General features: G+C 34.8%; 2 protein-coding genes across 6 annotated transcripts in view; one reads left to right on the plus strand and one right to left on the minus strand.

Annotated features, from left to right (window-relative positions):
• The window catches only part of LOC145727091 (uncharacterized), a 29,031-nt gene extending 17,569 nt beyond the window's left edge, over positions 1–11,462 (plus strand). For 3 of the 5 annotated variants that reach the window (XM_081976514.1, XM_081976515.1, XM_081976517.1), the window contains 4 exons: positions 12–318; positions 1,681–2,052; positions 3,933–4,186; positions 4,242–11,462. In XM_081976514.1, the coding sequence (XP_081832640.1) occupies positions 12–318; positions 1,681–2,052; positions 3,933–4,186; positions 4,242–7,598 (4,290 nt within the window). In that variant the 3' untranslated portion in view covers positions 7,599–11,462. The remainder of the gene's footprint in view (positions 1–11; positions 319–1,680; positions 2,053–3,932; positions 4,187–4,241) is intronic. The other 2 variants (XM_081976516.1, XM_081976518.1) reach the window with 2 other exon arrangements.
• A 1,350-nt stretch (positions 11,463–12,812) lies between these two features.
• LOC145726841 (uncharacterized) overlaps positions 12,813–19,781 on the minus strand; it is a 40,577-nt gene continuing 33,608 nt past the window's right edge. Inside the window, exons 3-7 of the mRNA XM_081976096.1 lie at positions 17,523–17,706; positions 14,834–15,031; positions 14,193–14,478; positions 13,915–14,136; positions 12,813–13,850 (exon numbers count right to left, since the gene is read on the minus strand). Of these exons, the coding sequence (XP_081832222.1) occupies positions 13,160–13,850; positions 13,915–14,136; positions 14,193–14,478; positions 14,834–15,031; positions 17,523–17,706 (1,581 nt within the window). The 3' untranslated portion in view covers positions 12,813–13,159. The remainder of the gene's footprint in view (positions 13,851–13,914; positions 14,137–14,192; positions 14,479–14,833; positions 15,032–17,522; positions 17,707–19,781) is intronic.

Raw genomic sequence — 19,781 nt, forward strand, 5'->3', positions numbered from 1 at the left:
ATTATGTATAGTCTCAGAATTTTCAGGTCTACCCAAATATGTTCAAACCGGAATCTCAGTACTACCAGAAGGAACAACACCAGTACCAGCAGGTGGCCCACCATACCGACCCCAAATTCAACCCCATAATGAACCAAAACATGAGGAAATTCAACCCTGTGCCGGCCGACAATCCCTTTTTGAACAAACTGAGCCAGTTGCATCCCAACATGGCCAGATCGATAATCAGTGATCATCATCTTCAAGACGCTCAACCAACTTATCAAGCTTTGGATCAGAGAGCAATGTATGCTCAACAAAAACATCGCTACTATTCGGGTAAGGATGATAATCATATATTAGTATGTAATAATTGTTGTTCAAATAATTTACTGTTGAAACAATGTGAAAATATTTGTTCACTCTGAGGTTGTACCTAAATAGAGTAGTGGGATATTTGGATTTAACAGATGTTTGTTTTTGGTGTCGTTTCAAGGAGAAGAGTGATAATGCTTAAATGAGCAGATTCAGATAGATGCTGTGTCACCTTAACCTGTAAATAAATTCACTCCAACCTAGTCTCATTCAAACGGCAAATCTTTTGTTCATTTGTTTGAATTGTTGCATTATGCATTTAACATAATATTCTAGATGATCTGATTGGCTTTGTCGATTCTGTTTAAATGTGACGAAGCTTTACATATGCGTTTCCAATATTTTTTAGCATATTTTTACATATTAATGTAAAATATTGATTGTCCCAATCCAAAATTGCGGAAGCAGTAAATGCACATTTAGAAGAAATTATGAAGGAGACAAGATTTAATTCTATTCTGTCTTTTAGTTTTTTCACAAAATTTGGTTATATGGTATTGGTGGACCATTACAGAAAATACGCCTTAATTTTTGTAGACCACAATTCTGCTTCTTTATATGCTGTCTTCCTTAATGAAGGTGCTCTCTGATATTCCTCGGCAAACATTTCTTTTTTCTTCTTATGCTTTTTTTTCTATTCTTCCCTGCATGATTACTTGTAGGAGAGTTTGTGAATGTGAAGTATGTGGCATAATGACGATTGGCATCAATTTTCTGCCATGACCAACTCTTAGTACTTCTTCATTTGTGACTCTAGTAGTCCAAGGAAAGTATGTGTGTGTAGACCCCCATTTCAAATGTCTCCAGTACAAGTTTTTACTCCATAGAACATCTGAGACCATACATAACTCTCTTCTATCTAATGAACAATCTTATTTTCCTATTAGTGAACATTGACCTATGTTTTAAAAATCCTTTCGTGGCTATTTCTATTCTGATCTTTATTTCCTCATCTTGGTTAATTGGGAATTTATGGATGTTTCCAGGTATTTGTATTTGTCAACCCAATTACCACAATTACTGACCTCCTGTTCTGAAATAGCAAAACTTTTGAATTTACCAATGCTGCAACTTTCTATGTTGATTCAAATGACTAATGAGATAAGGTAAAAACTGCATAACTATTTCAATCTTCTTTACCAGTTTTGTAAGCGTTATTGCAGTCCGACCTTTTAGTGGACATTTCTTTTTACTTTAAGTTCAGATCACAATTAAGCGGTACTTAATTCTTATAATTTTATTAGATATCATGGTAAAGATCTTTGATACAAGATGATTGAAACAAAAATACTAAAATCAACTTGTTAGACTGATTTGGTGGTTTAGTTCCAGGTGGGATGCATCAAACAAACCCTTATCCCTCTTCCCCGAATTACGCAATAAACCCTCCTCACCCTGCGTACGCGAATTACCCATCGGGTGCATGCAACTACCCGAGATCTCCCCAGGTGGCCCCCCGGTACCCCGTCCATATGGATCGAAGTTCATCGCCATCACGTGCTCGGGGTTACCCCGATGGCATGCACATGACTCCCATGAATTACCATGCGATCCATCAGAAGATGGGCGCAAACTATCCAGCTCAATATAGAGGACCGGAGTACGCTCAGCACTACCAACATAGGCGAGTGCCTCAGGATTGTTTTCCGCAGACTTGTCGGCCTTCTCAGTATATTCAGGGTCATCATCAAATGACGGGTAAGTGTTTTACGCTTGTATGTTTTATGGGTTAATTTACTGTACTGTTCATAAAGGAAAAATATGGTTTTACTGTTCATAAAACTTAAATTTGTATTTAAACTTTCATCACAAAAACATATTATATGCCAATGACAATATTGAATTTTATTCTGTTGCACACTTAATTTATATGAAAAACGATTCAGCAAAGTTTTTTCTATCTCTGGTAAGGCATAACGAATTTATCAGCAATTGAAGTTTAAACCCAAACCAAGCGCGCTAAAACGAGAAATTTTGGTCTGTATCGTGTGACGTCACGAGGCACTTTTCAGTTCGGCCGTCTTTAGCGCTTGTGATGTCTGTTTTAGTGTGGTTATTAATTCTCTCTTGGTTTGTTTCCCAATTATTAATGAAGCAAAAGTGGTTTGTCAATACTAAATGGTGTCAGAGTGCACGAGTTTCACTGAGTCCACACCAGGAAACATTAACTAAAGTACCGTTTTAGGTTTATATACATTAGTATTTTTTTAGGTTTAGGACTCTTGTAAAGGTCTCTGACAAGTTTTAGGACGTTTTTAATAGTATTTAGAGGCGTGTCTGGCCATTATAAACAATTTTTCTAAGGTTTAGGAGTTCTCTGACAATTTGTAAGACGTTTTCAACAGTTTTTAGGGGATTTGCATATTTTAAACTATTTTTCTAAGGTTTAGGACTTTTGTAATGACAAGTTTTAGGTTTCTGATAGTATTTAGAGGCTTCTGATGATTATATACGATTTTTTTAAAGTTTAGGACACTTGTAGAGTCCTTTGACAATGTTTAGGACGTTTTCAACGGTGGTTAGAGGCTTTTGAACATTTTAAACAAGTTTTCTAAGGTTTAGAACAGTTGTAGAGCCTTCTCACAATTTTTAGGACGTTTTAAACGGTATTTACAGGCTACTGCGCATTTTAAACAATTTTTCTAAAGTTTAGGACAGGTAGAGTCCTCTGATAAATTTTAGGAGGTTTTTGGTAGTATTTAGAAACCTCTGGTCATTATAAACGATTTTTCTAAGGTTTAGGACACATAGAGTTTTTTTGGGACGCTTTCAATAAGATCTGCACATTTTAAAACATATTTCTAAGGTTGAAGACTCTTTGTAAAGGTCTCTGACAAATCTTAAGAAGTTTTTGGTAGTATTTAGAGACCTCTGGTCATTATAAACGATTTTTCTAAGGTTTAGGACACCTAGAGTTTTTTTAGGACGCTTTCAATAAGATCTGCACATTTTAAAACATATTTCTAAGGTTGAAGACTCTTTGTAAAGGTCTCTGACAAATCTTAAGAGGTTTTTGGTAGTATTTAGAGACCTCTGGTCATTATAAACGATTTTTCTAAGGTTTAGGACACCTAGAGTTTTTTTAGGACGCTTTCAATAAGATCTGCACATTTTAAAACATATTTCTAAGGTTTAAGACTCTTTGTAAAGGTCTCTGACACATCTTAAGAGGTTTTTGGTAGTATTTAGAGACCTCTGGTCATTATAAACGATTTTTCTAAGGTTTAGGACACTTGTAGAGTCCTCTGGCAATTTTTAGGATGTTTCAACAGTATTTAGGGGCTTCAGCACATTTAAAAAAATTAGCGTAGTAAAGTATAACCTCTTGTAAAGGTGACAAGTTTTAGGAGGATTTCGATAGTATTTGGAGGCTTCTGGCCATTTTACAAAAAGTGCTACATGCCATAAAAAAACAAACACTAACTTTTTCTATTGGAAATCCTGTATTTTCGTACAGATTTTTCCGTCGATTTTTGCAAATTATTTGTCCTACAAATTAGACTTATTTCATGCAAAACCCCTATCAAACCACTAATAATGTGTTAAATTCGCTTTAACATTTATCAATTGACTTTTAGGTCAAGAAATGCAGGAACTAGCCGAAAACACAGTTTCTCCTTCTGATAGCATAAAGAAATTCATCGAAAATTGGGCCGACGAAGACCAATCGGCTGAAATAGCCAACCCGATGGAGCCTGGACCTAATTTAAGAGACAAACTTCGAGAGGACGCTCCTCCAGGTACTCTCTTCATGATCAATGCTAACGACGTGCAGTACTTTGAAAACAACGGCGTTCCCATTGTCACTTCTGAAAACGGCAGTTTTCAATTGGTGAGTGTCTTTTTACTGCTTTAGATTTTGTCTAGAATGTTTTTTCTGGGTTTAGTCGTCAGATAATTACCAGTATCTGAACGGAGCTATGGTGCGTATCATCGAGCCGAATAAAGAAGGGTCAGTGGACGCTAACGGCAACCAGGAGCGTGTGGTAAACTTGCAAATTATGGAAATGACCAAAGATGCCGCTAAAGCTCATCCACTAAAGGAGGGCAGCGACAAAGTAGTGATTCACCAGAATACAGTTATAAATTCGTCGCACCAAGACCAAAGTCAAACTTCAAATCAATTTGTGGATAGTATCAGTTGTACCAAAGAATTAGTAGATAAAAATTGCTCACCCATTAACTTGGACCAGTTGGATGAGAACATGGATGCTAAATTAAACGAATTGTCTAGCGAGGATCTCAGCCAAAACTCCGACGACAGTTCAAGCAATCCGAAAAGCATGCCGTTGATTGACTTTTTTGCGGACGACGGCCACTTTACCGAACCCAAAAGTGAGGAAAATATTGTTGAGGACAGTGAAACGAACGAAGTGCTAGAAGAAAACTGTGAGAGTGTTGTTTTCAGTCAGGAAAGTGTTAAAAACGAACCAGTTTGTAGTGACAGTGAAGTTGAGGAGAAAACTGAAGACCGAAGCAGTGCAGAAAGAGAGGAAAACAAACTACCAACTGAAAGAAGAAAAAGGTTTTTTTCAGTCGACGATATTATTCACAATATAGGAAGTAATCATCAAAAGAAAGACCCTCAGGACATCCTGATTAGTTGCTCTGAGCAAACTTTAACCGAATTTATTCAAAATGAAGTAGAGTTTTCCTCGTTAGAGCAGCTGAGTAGTAAACAACAAAGTTTGAAGACAAACGAACCTGAAGTACTTATTGTACCTGGAGCTACTGCACTTATAAAAGTTGCTGGAGAACTAATGGAAATCACTGTTAAAGTGGTGGACGGAAAAAAAGTCATAAACGTTAAACCTCGGTCTGAAGCAATGACTGTAGTGGATTGCAACCAAAACTATGAAATTGTTCCACTTCAATCTGTGGTAGATGAAGATTTAGTGGAAATCAAACCAGATTTGATGGACACGACTAATATCTCCAATGTGGGTGAAGCTGTTTTGAAAATAAATACTGAAGTAGAAAGTCAGGAAGTTAAAGAAGAAGCCATTGTTCATACAGAGGAGGTCACGGAAATTCTGAATCAAATAGTGGAGGATAGTGTGAAACAAGCTCAAAGTAAAGAGACAAAGCAAGAAATTCAAGATGATTGCTCAATTGAAATAATCAAAAATCAACAAATAGCTGAGGAGGCTAACACTACTGAGACAGTAGAAGAACAGCAGGATGCTGGAGGTTCTGACGAAATTATGGCCGACACTCTTGTTAATGAAACTTCAGTCAAACAAGAGGAAACTCAAGTTCAAGAAGTCGAGCTTCAACTGGAAGAAACTCTTGTTAAAGAGCCGGAAAACTGTTTTGAAGGTAATGCGGATGAAGTGGTCAAGCTTGAAGATTGTCCTGAAGAAAGCGCTGTTGAATTGCCTGAGTTTGAAGACTCTCCATCTCTTGCTGATGGATTCCAGGATGTTATTCCGGAACCTGAACTAGAGTCATTAGTTAAAGAAAGTTCTTCAGTTATAGCAGACTCTGAGCTACCAGTTGATGAAGAAACTGTAACTTTCGAAGACGTTTTGGAAGCTCCAATAACAGAGTTGGACGTTACAGTTGATGTTCCACTCATATTTGACCAAGAAAGTATAGGTTACCCCCTGGAAGATGAAGTTTTTATTGAAGAACCTCCAGGTCATGAAGTTATAGTAGCCGATCCTCTGGAAGGCTTTGGAGTTACCGATTTGATCTCACACAGTCCGGAAATACCTTTGGAGCCGGTCACAACTACGGAACTTCCTCCAATTGAAGAGCCTAAAGACCAAAAACTGGAATCTGAACAGGCTCAACAAGACACTACGCCTAAGAAAGAGGTTATAACCAAATTAGAAGTACAAATTCTTTCTCCCACGTCCACCAACGTGGAAGATCATACTTCAGCGTTGATAACTAGAACAGCCTGCATAGACAATGACTTAACTGCAACAGTGGCCACCAAAGCTGCCAAGAAGCAGTATGAACCTGACCTACAGGTTCAACACTCTACAGTTTCATCATCAAAAAAAGAAGAACGGCCAAAAAGTCGTAAAAGATCTAAACAAGTCAAAATGAAAGAGGAACCAGAGTGCAAGCGCTTGAAAATTAAGTTAAGCGACGCAAACCCAACCACAAAAGAGAAGATTGAAGAAGAAGATGAGTATGTGGACTTCAAAGAACTGCTTCGTGCCCGAAAGCTGAAAAAGCTGCGGAAGCAGCAAAAGGAAATGGAAACGGACTTGGCTAAACACTCAGAAGATAACGTTGAAAAGATCAACGAGAATCCTGCTAGTGAACCAAGTGTAGAAAAAGCACCAGTAAAGGAAGCACCGAAGAAACGTGTGAGCTTCAGTGATGAACCCTCATCAACGGTGAAGATGCACCCCAAAGACCCAAGAAGATGGTCTAGAATATTTCCTAATCAGGTTTTAGTACCCAGTGTCTCTGAGTTGATAGAGGAAAACGGTGGAGGTTCTTCCGGTAAAAAACGAATTTCCCTAGCAGACTATGTGAGTCGAAAACGGAAATCAACGGATGTGGAACATCAAGAGAAATTCTTCAGGGTGGAGAGCGACGTAAAACCTGAGAAACCCAGTGACATCAAACCGTCATTTTTAATACATTCGTCTGATTGGGAGGATTCAAATTCTCCCGTGCCGACACCCACTACGGTGAAGGAACAATGCCTTATCGAGGATTTTAGTGGCCTTATGAAGACTAATTCCACCAAACCCGTCATAGACGTCAACGAATTAACTCCTTCAGAAAATCGCAAAGATAGAACTCTGCAAGAGTACAAAGACCGGGTCGATTTACAGCTGAACAGTCTGAGTATTCAAATCCCCAAAAAACCGCAGCAAAACCGTCCGCCTTGCAACTACTTGGTAAAACGGTTTTTGAACAACGAGAAGCTGTCCAAAGCGGAAATGGATGAAATCAGGAAAATCGTCGACTACAAAAAGTCGATGCAGCAAAAGAATACAAAAACGAGTGACGCGAAAAACTTGGATGATGTGGAAGAGCCGGAGTTTCGACTGCATTTCAGGAAGACAAGCAAGAAAGCCTCTGAAGAGTCACAAAAGTCGAAAAACTGCAGGTACTCGGTTATAAATCGTCTCGGTGACGACGGCCAGCCAAAGATAATATTCAAACGGAACAGGTTGAGTAGGCCTACCCAACAGCCTGTTGTTGAGCTGGTCAAGCTCGATTTGGATGACTTGGAAAAGGTAAAGGAGAAGTACAATGTTACTGTGAGGACATGATTTGGGGACCAAATGCGGAATTTTATTGAACATGGAGAATATTGAGGTTTGTTTATAGTTTAAAATTTGTTTGGTTTTAAGATTGTTTATTTATTTTGTTGATTATTTATGAGGGTGGTTGTTTAGAGCAAATGAAACTGACAATAGAAGTCAGGCGAAGAGTTTTTAGAGCCTAATTACTGAATATTGAATAATGCACTTAAAAATTGTCTGTCTCGTTTGTGCAATAAGCGCAGAAAAGTTTAAAGTAAAATGCAACCTTGCATTAATCTTGCAAATACAATAATTTGATTGTCTGTGCATCATTAATGTGAATATTATTCGACCGACCAGTATTTATTAAATAGATACAACTTTTTGCTAATAAAACGTCTGGGAATAATATACCGGGTGCCCTACGACGAAAGACATAAGAAAACCTACCTATGAGAAGTTTTTCAAAATTTGGTAGTCTATATTAATGTTTTTGTTTATTTTTTTGTATAAAATACGTTTAAATTGCTCTAGAAATACTTTGACATCAGATTTGCTTAAAAATGTTGACAGCAAAATAAAATTGCTTTAAAAATGTTGAACTGGATACTCATAATCGCTTAGAAATTATGAAATCGCCATTAGAATTGCTTAAAAAATGCTGAAATTTGTACTTGGAATTGCTTAAAACTACTAAAATCGACACTAGAATTTTTTAAAAAATGCTGAAGTGAACAATTGGAAACGCTGAAATTAAAATAGAAATAGCAAAAACTAGTAGTTAAAATATTGTAGCTGAAATGAGAATGAGAATGACAGTTAAAATTACGAAAATGCTGAATTCGAAAAGTGTCGTAAAAATGCTAAAATTAACGCTTAAAATGAGATAGAAATAACCTAAATTAGTAGTTTCTTTGCCGAAATTCAGCTTAATTGTTCTAGAAATACTTAAATTCATATTTTAAAAACACTTAAAAATGCTGAACACTTAAAGTGCCTTAAAAATATTGTAATTGACGCTTACAATAATGTAATTGAGATCTTTTATAAAATATATTTTAAAAATTGATTTTACCCTATCGATAGTCCAAACCAAAAATTTATATTTTGTTTTCAATTTTTTTTTAGCAAAATTTTATGACCGTTTTGCTCTCATTCTGGTTATGAGCTATGAGAAACAAAAATCTCAATATTTTGAAAACCGTTGCAACTAGCTATAGGTAATTATATATAGAAAATATTTAAAATCAATAGGAGTATTTAAATAGTGTGGAAATATCCAGAATTGTCTAAAAATTTTCAAAAACATCAAAGAATGGACATAATTGTCTAAGTTAGAACAGTCTAAAAGGAATGAATTTTCTCAAAAACATTCAAAACAATCTGAAACTGTTTAAAATGTTCAAAACATTTTCATAAGTGTCTAGATATGTTCCAAATGATCTAAATTTGTTTAAAAGTATCTAAAAATGTTCAGAACTATGTAATGTATGAAAATATATTCAAGAGTGTCCAGGAATATTTAGAACAGTCCAAAAACATTCAAAACTGTTCAAAAATTAAAAAAAAAAGTGTCTAGAGATGTTCTGTCTCGATTGTAATTGGTCTAAATATGTTCAAAAGTGTCTAGAATATTCAAAACTTAGATTAGTGGGTAATGCCAAGTGTGCACAGTGAGGAATCCAGGGTGATTCAACGAAAAAACGTATCATTTTGGATATTCAGAACTGTCTAAAAACATTCAAAAGTGTTCAAAAATTGTTCCAAACTGTCATTAAAAAGTTTCAAATAATGTTCATAATTATCTAAATATGCTCAGAAGTGCCTAAGAATGTTCAAATAAGTCAAAAATGACTCAAAATATTAAAAACTTTGAAAGAATGTTTATAATTGTCTCGATATGTTTAAAAGTATCTAACAAAGTGTCTAGCATGAAGAAAAATGTGTGAAAATGTCCAAAATATTCTAAAATTTTTCAAAATGTTTTAAGATTGAACTTAATTGTCTAGATATGTTCAGAGGCACAGGAAAAATGTTCAAAAGAGTTCAAACGGAATCAAAAGAGTAAAAAAATTTGTTCAGAACTGTCTAAAACTGTTCAAATTTGTTTTAGTGTCAAAGTCAAATTTGTAAAAGTGTCTAGAAATGTTCTAAATGGTCTAAATATGTTTAAAAGTGTCTAAACAATGTTCAAAGCTCAAATTAAAATTTCCAAATGGTAACAACACAATCTTGCTCTTTGCTTTGTGGTTATCAGCTTAATCCTCTATTTCAAATCAATGTTATGGACATTTTCAAAAGGGTTTTTAATCTGAAAGATCTATTATGCATGGAATATCTTTCAAATGTTTACCTTGTGGATACTACTGCATAGATCCGACTGAATTTTGAGGGCATTGGCTGGTTTACATAACCAAACTTACAAAAAATAGTCTAGTGAATCTAAATCGTATAACCTTGGTGGCCAAATGTCTATAATGGCGTAAATACCAATACTTTTAAATAATATTGTCACTTATTCCCAGTTACATTGCTCTAAACTAACCATCCTCTTACAGTGCGTTGCACTTGAACTTAGTTTTGTTCAAAATGTTGCCTTATAGTCGTACCAAACACCTCAAGTGGTACCTTTTTATCACAACATGTTCCTAGTTGCGACAAAACCACCAAATCAGTTTTTTTTACTTATTTGGTAATTTTGTAGGGCTACAAATCAAAACGTATTTACAATTCTAGATGTTTGTATACATTATATTATTCGAGAGCTTAATTAAGGGAAAATAGTACAATTGTTAATTTTATTAAAAAATAAGGAGAGCTATTTATAAAAAAAAATATTGCTATTCATATATCTTGTAACTGAAGAGTGAATTAAATTCTATATTTAACCTGTATGGAAGATTTCCAAGACCATATCGGACATGTTTTCCCTGACTGATATTACCACATATTACGTATTTAAGGCCCTTAAAATAGATAGTTTTTGCTGAAAGTGTTGTGTAAAACGGGAGCTTATTGAAGTGTAATCCTCGTATTGTGGCCGGATTTTCTAATAATTATTGTGGTTTGTACACAGTGACATATTTTTTGATAGTGTCTTCAATCAAATTTTTAACGTGTATTTTCTTAGAATTGGGTGTTTATCGATTCAAGTAACAAGTACAGTATTAACGTAACACATTGTGCTAAACTCCAATTTTCGTGGTTGTTCAACGCTTTTTGACTGCAATATAATTGGAGCAATTTCGCACGATACACTTTTGTCATTCCTTTATTCCGGCTTTAAATGTTTCCATTTTCCTAACCAAAAATCCCTGAACCAACATTCCATGTTAAGTTTTCTTTGTATATACTTTATTAATGCAGAAAGGACTAAAGGATGATTGGAAATTCATTTAAGTTTATACCTTTGGGCCATCCTGTATATTTATGTTTAACACAACTGGGTTTAGATACGTAGTTACTTACCGGATTTATAACTCCGGTGGGTCTTATTATCAAAGAAAAACTTTGCTTTACAGGGTGATATAGGCTAGTCTTCATACTAATATACAGGATAAGTTTAAAACTTTTGTTGTGCAATTTTTCAGTTATTGAATTGGGTCAGTAATTTTTTTACTAATTTTTCTAGTTCTAAGTAATGGCAATCAAAGGTTTTTCTCTGAGAATAAGTTTATTTTTTCGTTTGTTTAGGGAATAGTTACCAGAAAATGTGTTTGCACTATAGGAATTATCATTGTTATCGCGGTATCAGATGTTTTTTTTTATCACGTTTTGTATCCCATATTGTAAATGTTGTTATTATTGAGTGCCTTTTAGCACATTGACTGTTATTTACCATAGGTTTGGTAAGTTTGTATAAATTAAGCACATTAAACAGATTGAAATTAATTACTGTTGTATATTATTTTCCTTAAAACTATGAAAAATGGAATTTTTTTTTGAGAAAGTGCCAAAAGAATTTAAGGAATTTTAGGGAAATTCAAGATGTATGATGAAAGAAAGGCTAATAAATGCACATCAAAAACATTCAGACAATGGAATTTAAGCTTACAGTGTGTTTCTTGGAGAAATCACACTGTAAGTAGTCTTTACAGCTTCATGGAGTCAAATTTGACAGTGCTGACATTAAGGAATGCTTTTATACTTTTCTTGCGTCACGTGAGCTGTCATAAACGGTCGAAACCCGTTCTCCAGTGACTTGAAACACTGGAAGTTGTGTTTAAAGCTCCATGGAGCCAAATTTGACAGTTGGGACGTTAAGAAACACTTTAATACTTTGCCTGTGTCACGTCATAACTGTCAAAACTAACTCGCCAGTGACCTGAAAACATAAAATGCCAAATAGTTATGTTTCTGGGAGGAACCATCTTGTAAGTAGTCTTTACAGCTCCATGGAGATACATTTTACGGTTTTTGACGTTAAGGAATACTTTTATACTTTTCTTATGTCACGTGACAGGTTATAACTGCCAAAACCTGTTCTGCAGTGACGTGAAACTATAAAACTCGAAATAGTCGCTAGTTTGAGGAATTACACTGGAAGTTGTGTTTAAAGCTCCATATGGAGCCAAATTTGACAGTTGGGACGTTAAGGAATCATTTAATACATTGTTTGAGTCACGTGACAGCTGTCATAACTTACTCACCACCAGTGATCTGAAAACATAAAATGCCATATAGTTCTGTTTCTGGGAGAAACCATCCTGTAAGTAGTCTTTACAGCTCCATGGAGATAAATTCGACAGTTCTTGTGGTAAGGAATACTTTTCTTATGTCACGTGACAGCTGTCATAACTGTCAAAACTTACTCACCACCAGTGTTCTGAAAACATAAAATGCCAAATAGTTATGTATCTGGGAGGAACCATCCTGTAAGTAGTCTTTACAGCTTAATGGAGATAAATTTGACAGTTTTGACGTTAAGGAATACTTTTATACTTTTCTTATGTCACGTGACAGCTGTTATTATAACTTCCAAAACCTGTTCTGCAGTGACGTAAAACTATAAAACTCGAAATAGTCGCTAGTTTGAGGAATCACACTGGAAGTTGTGTTTAAAGCTCCATATGGAGCCAAATTTGACAGTTGGGACGTTAAGGAACCATTTAATACTTTGTTTACGTCACGTGACAGCTGTCATAACTGTCAAAGCTTACTCACTATTGACCTGAAAACATATAATGCCAAATAGTTATGTTTCTGGGAGGAACCACATCCTTACTAAGTGAAAAGTCCATGTTTTCATATGTAACATAAAATGTATTTTCTTTTGTACTAATTATATACAATTATCATGTTATAAAATCATATGTACATTGAGTTCTTAATTAATAATAAAAGTAATTACTATATTAAAGTGATTACACGTTTATCACATATTAAGTAACAGTTTGCTTATGGCAAACTAGCTGAAAAGTTCAGGTAACATAAATAACTAAATAAATTGTTTGGTACAAAAACTTATACGTAACTGTATCGTTTTAAGTGCCTCAAATCATAGACACAACCTCAAAATTAAAAAAATTACTCATAAAATTGAGCTTTATTAAACAGAACACACAAAAAACACACTGTACCTACTGCATTTAAATATAATCAGAAATAAAGACTTTCTTAAAGTCAGGTACACTATTTCCCACATGTTTCAGATTGTTATTCCTCATATCTTCAATAAAACCAGCATTACTACTCAAATGCGGCAAATACTCAACCGATTTAACCTTTTTATTCCATACTCGAGGAGACTGTGGAACGCTACTCACTTTCACAGCTTCAGAAACTTTAGAGTTACTCCTGCTCACACTTTTCCTTTGTTTCCTCCTCTTCCTCTTGTCCTCCAAAGTGGTGTAAGAGTTTGAACGCTGCAGAACCACTTTACTAACTTTATTACCAGGTGGTGGTACAGAAACGTCGATGAAAGCCTGCAGATTCTCCAGTGATCTTCTGGAATTCGACCTGGTGATTTTGGTGTTGGAAACGTGTTTGAGGGGTTTGCTGGTGGGATTCACTGGAACGTTTCTGTTTCGAAAGCTTGTTCTAGTGCCTTGGTAAAACTCAAAGTCGCAGTTGGCTTCTGTTGTGATAGAGTTGCTGGAACTGACTGAATCAAAGTCTTTGAGGGATTCTTGATGGTTGAAGAAGGAGCCCTCGTCGTCTGATGAGTCTTCGTAGAGATTTTGAGACTTTGGAGGGCGGTTTGGAGTGACTATTATAGGGGAATCTGCCTGCAGATCTTTGAGGGAGTCTTCACTTCGGCTTAGTCTTGTTGCATTTAATCTAATCAGGATCGATCAGAAATCAAACAATATAAGAAATTTAATTAAACAAATTATAATATTACCTTAAAAGGTTTCTTGAATTCTTCACCATCTGGTCGTTAAAGTTAAAGTTAGCAATATTTAGGTCAGATTTGTGGTACAAAAGTTCTTCCACTTTGGGCCCTGTATAATACAAATGATTGATGCTTTCCTGGCTTTGACTTAACCGTTTCGTAGGGTTTTTCTGCCGGTTGGTTTCCATACGGATTTGGTTGCGTTGCAACGAATTTTGGGTGTTTTGCAGTCTAAAACTCTTATAAATTAACAACAAAAAAACTGGTTGTAAATTTCTGTTCTATACCGTTTGTTTCCCACAAAAACGCAATTGGGTATAACCTCCATCATTCCACCTTTTCTTTCTCCATTAGAGGCGAATACATTGTTTTGGGACGCTTGTAGGAAACTCAATTTTCTTTGGACTTTTTGGGGGGTGAGGTGATGCAAGTCTGAGTGGCTAGGGCATTGATCCATAGAGCAATTAGAGCAGCTGGAAACTTTCTGAGGCAAAGAGGAATCCCTTCGGCTTAAATGGGACGAATGCAGGGCAACGTTGGAGGATTGCAGCTCTTGCTGTTGTTTTAAGGTTCCTAGAGAACAAAAAATGTTTACAGATTTGTTTGCTGCAGAATGTGGCTTATTCTTATAGGCTTGTGGGAAAAACCGCAATTGTAGTAAGTTATTCCTACGTAATCATAATTCAAATGCAGTTTTTATTAGAACTTCCAATTATATGCTATTAGTATTGTTTTTTTTACTTTGTATAGTGGAAACCTGTAGAAAATTACACATTTTAATCAAAGGTTATCTGTGGTCTGCATTAGGTTTTTTCACTTGATTTAAGACTGGATTTATACAAGGAAAGGTTGTTTCTTGTATATAGTACAGTAACAACCGTTCTTTAAGCTAAAAAATATGACAAAACTCGTCAATCAGTATACGAACCTGTTCTGAACTCTTTGTGCCTGCGGTAATTATGAATAACCGGCAATCGACCATCAATGCTGGTGTACAAAGAGCCATTGGTTATAGGAAAACGATGTTCTGTGTGTTGTAGAGACTTGGATCGTTCCTGCTGGCTGAGATCAAGGCTCTGGGGTTGACTGGATAACCCAAAGGGCCGGAATTTACCATCCAAACCAACTGAAACAACATTCAGAATCGTTAAATAATTTATTTGTACGCAAAAAGGACAGAAAGAAGAACTTGATGCCCGCGGCAGAAGTTATAAAATCCGTCTTTCCGCCCGTGTGGTACGTAATATAACGTTTAACTCACAAATGATCTTTGTCTGTACATAAAGATGAAGAGTTTCATTAAAAGTTAGTGAGAAAACTTAATTAATGGTAATACAAATTTTCAAAATATGGCCACGTGACTGCAAGGTAGCTATATTAACCGTAAAAATAGTCACTTAAACTTGAAGATTCCATTCGATGCTTGAAAACAGTCACGTGATCTGTGCAAGTGAATTTGATAGTAAAAAACAATGACGTGATTTTCAAAAAATCTTTTCAACCGTAAAAATGATTACGGGGCGTTCAGAACAACATTTTGACTTTTAATATGGTCACGTGACTGCAAGGTAGCTATTTTAACCGTAAAAATTGTCACGTAAACTTTAAGATTACATTCGATGCTTGAAAATAGTCACGTGATCTGTGCAAGCGAATTTGATAGTAAAAAACAATGACGTGATTTTCAAAAAATCTTTTTAAACGTAAAAAAGATTACGGGGCGTTCAGAACAACATTTTGACTTTAAATATGGTCACGTGACTGCAAGGTAGCTATTTTAACCGTAAAAATAGTCACTTAAACTTGAAGATTCCATTCGATGCTTGAAAATAGTCACGTGATCTGTGCAAGTGAATTTGATAGTAAAAAACAATGACGTGATTTTCAAAAAATCTTTTCAACCGTAAAAATGATTACGGGGCGTTCTGAACAACATTTTGACTCTAAATATGGCCACGTGACTGCAAGGTAGCTATTTTAACCGTAAAAATAGTCACTTAAACTTGAAGATTCCATTCGATGCTTGAAAACAGTCACGTGATCTGTGCAAGTGAATTTGATAGTAAAAAACAATGACGTGATTTTCAAAAAATCTTTTCAACCGTAAAAATGATTACGGGGCGTTCTGAACAACATTTTGACTCTAAATATGGCCACGTGACTGCAAGGTAGCTATTTTAACCGTAAAAATAGTCACTTAAACTTGAAGATTCCATTCGATGCTTGAAAACAGTCACGTGATCTGTGCAAGTGAATTTGATAGTAAAAAACAATGACGTGATTTTCAAAAAATCTTTTCAACCGTAAAAATGATTACGGGGCGTTCAGAACAACATTTTGACTTTTAATATGGTCACGTGACTGCAAGGTAGCTATTTTAACCGTAAAAATAGTCACAAACTTGAAGATTACATTCGATGCTTGAAAATAGTCACGTGATCTGTGCAAGTGAATTTGATAGTAAAAAACAATGACGTGATTTTCAAAAAATCTTTTCAAACGTAAAAAAGATTACGGGGCGTTCAGAACAACATTTTGACTTTAAATATGGTCACGTGACTGCAAGGTAGCTATTTTAATCGTAAAAATAATCACTTAAACTTGAAGATTCCATCCGATGCTTGAAAATAGTCACGTGATCTGTGCAAGTGAATTTGATAGTTAAAAACAATGACGTGATTTTCAAAAAATCTTTTCAATCGTAAAAAAGATTACGGGGCGTTCAGAACAACATTTTGACTCTAAATATGGTCACGTGACTGCAAGGTAGCTATTTTAACCGTAAAAATAGTCACGTGATCTGTGCAAGTGAATTTGATAGTTAAAAACAATGACGTGATTTTCTAAAAAACTTTTCAATCGTAAAAATGATTACGGGGTCTTCAGAACAACATTTTGACTTTAAAGATGGTCACGTGACTGTAAAGATGCTTTCTATTCGTAAGAAGAGTTATGTGCCTTCAAGATTGCACTCGACGCTTAAAAATAGGTGACCTTCGTAACGGAATTTTAAAATTGAAAAGAGTCACATACCACCTACAGAAATTCCTTGTAGTCGTAAAAATAATCACGTGATGTTTAGAGCAACATTTTGACCTTAAATATGGTCACGTAGTTGCAAGATAGCTATTTTAACCGTAAGAAGAGTCACGTGACCTTCAACAATTCCAATTTATCGTAAAAATAGTCACGCGATGGCAATCATGCTATTTTAACCTTAAACAGTTGATTATAGATATAGATTTTGATAGATATGGAACATACTTATAATTCTGAAGGATATTCAAAATTTTAATAATATATACTCGGTGTTCCATTTAAAATAAGCGAGTGCGGTGACTACACTTCAAAGAACTTATAATACATTTTATTTTTCTAAAAGTAAATCCAGTACCTACAAAGAAAGTATAAAAACTAATAAAAATATATAAAACAAAAACATAAATAAAATTTTGTACCAGAGTTTTAAGATATCTTATTCTTTAGATTCCTGAAAATATTTTTATTTGTTTTATTAATTCATGTCATGTAATTATTTTACAAAACAATTAAAGCACAACCTTTACAGACTCGACATATTACAGACTCATTTGTGCGTAAAAATGGTTTTATGGTACCTTGGGGTAACTTCTCTTCAGGACTTTTATTAGAACAATTGTAAACGTTGCCAACCCATCCACAAAACCTGGAATCGACTATTCCAAGTCCAATCGGTATTAGTAGGTCCTGCACCAATCCTAGCCAAAGTGCTACGCCCTCAACTGGCCAAGGGTAAATCAGTCGAGGATAGATACATAAAACCTGAAAGAAAATTCTATTATCAATAAAAAGTAGATAATTACGCATAGGGAGGTCGAAAACACATAATTGTGGCCCGCGGAAAGAGTTTGAGGAAAGTGATACTTTCAGCCTGAGGGGTTACACTGAGGGGTGGTAAAGTGACACTTTCCTGCCTGTCGTTCTAATAAATTATGCGTAATATTAATTATACATTAGTCAACAACATGACCTTGTATTTTACACACGTACCCTATATTTCTACTTGGGTTTGTGCACAAAACAATGGTAAAACACGTCAATTAGAAGCTAATTTTGCAGTTCCTGCCTCAGGAATGAAAAGAATGAAATCATCGTGTTAAGTTGACTAAACGTTTTGTTGTCGTGCGTCTTTGCATTAGGTTTATAACATATTAGAAGGGTAATTGAGTGCTAAAACGGCCTTGGCCTGAGTTTTATACGAGGGGATAAATAATTTGATTATAGGTTGGATACATAAAGGAAATTAGCCGTAGGGCATTTAACCACTATACAGCCGGTACTAAGGCGAACTAATATCAATCAATCATTTGGTTTTATCTTTGATCGCAATTATTAATGAGTGGAGACAATTAAGGTTAGAGGTTTTAATCAATTGCTATTAAAAGTTTAAAAGTTACAATTATAGCACAATTAAGAGCAAAGCAATATTTTTATCCAATTGAAGGATATACCATTGCACTAGTTGTTGAGTTTCAGTTTTAGATGAGAAAAGTTAACATTGTTTAGTATATAAGTTTTTATGAAATAGTCTTCTGCATGATGTGTTAACTGGCAAATGTTTGAAACAGAAGAAACTGTTTAATTTGATTTTAATGTTAGCCCGCATGTTTGTCCATACCTTTGCTCATTCTAAATCAGAATAGTAAAAACAACATCAATTTAATAATTCTGTACATTTCAACTGTCAGACTGTACAATATCCTTGAATGTGTGTTTTATCGAAAAATACCAATTCAGATTCGAGAAGCAAAACGAAAAGACTTCAGTTATTCTTGCTATACTATGGTTATACCATTTTGTAATGTCTGATGCAGTTAAAAATAAGGGAAATTTCAATTGTAAACATCCAGAAAGTAGTAAGTTTTGAAGATCTTCTTAAGTTGTCAGGAATAAAAATGTATAGTTGAAATCCAAAACTTTCTGAAGGATTCTTTAAAAAAACTTCCTTCTTCGTCTACTTTCAAATATTTTGTGTTCTCAGGGTAAATTAAATGTTAGGCATTTTTGGATACTTGGTACAAATAGAAAGGAAGCTTTTACTTATATTATTTCTGGTAGTGAAACTAATGCCTTGAAGTTTTGGACTTTTCTGTACGTGAATATGATATTGTAGCACTTAAATGCTGAAAAGTGCAGGCTTAATTAGAACTCAGTATCACCAAAAAAAAAACAAACAATAATATTTTTGAACCTAAGTTTTTTTCTTTTCTCGAAAAATACAGATAAGCGGGACAGGGAGAAAGTCATACAATATAAGAAGAAGAAGAATAGGAAATAAAAGAAAGAACAATAAAGAAAACAGATGAATTTCTAGTGTTATTTTGAATTTGTGTTATTCAGAAGAAAAGCACATAATTCAAACATTTTTTTTAAATACAATTAGCTACTCTTGGGCAGTGCTTTCTCTGAATTTGTAAACGGGGGGTTTCTATAATCGTGCTTTAAAGTTCGTGTTTGTCCGCAGGGGCTCTATTGTATATTTTCATCAAGTGTACGCCAGGGAAACTAATTCAAAAGCAAAAAAGTACGAAATATAATTTACATTTACAGTACTTCAGGATCTTTCATTGTTGTAGTTAACTACCCGTAAATTGTATATACCATTTTTTTTTAAATATATCTGAAATTATTGAAATTTGTCTGACAAATTATTTTCTTTGAAATCTTAATCGGGTTTACAAGCACCAGATACTATTAACTTTTTTTCTAGTAGTCAATTTGCTTATTTCTATTTCTAAGTAATGTGTGGTTTTCAAATTTTCTGAAAGCGAAGATTTACTCAAGCAAAAGTCTTGAAACAGTTTAAATTTGAAGGAAGAGCATACGCAAAAAAATAC

This window comes from Ips typographus, linkage group LG3 (genome assembly GCF_016097725.1).
Source record: "Ips typographus isolate SLU linkage group LG3, UJ_Ityp_2.0, whole genome shotgun sequence".
NCBI lineage: Eukaryota > Metazoa > Arthropoda > Insecta > Coleoptera > Curculionidae > Ips > Ips typographus.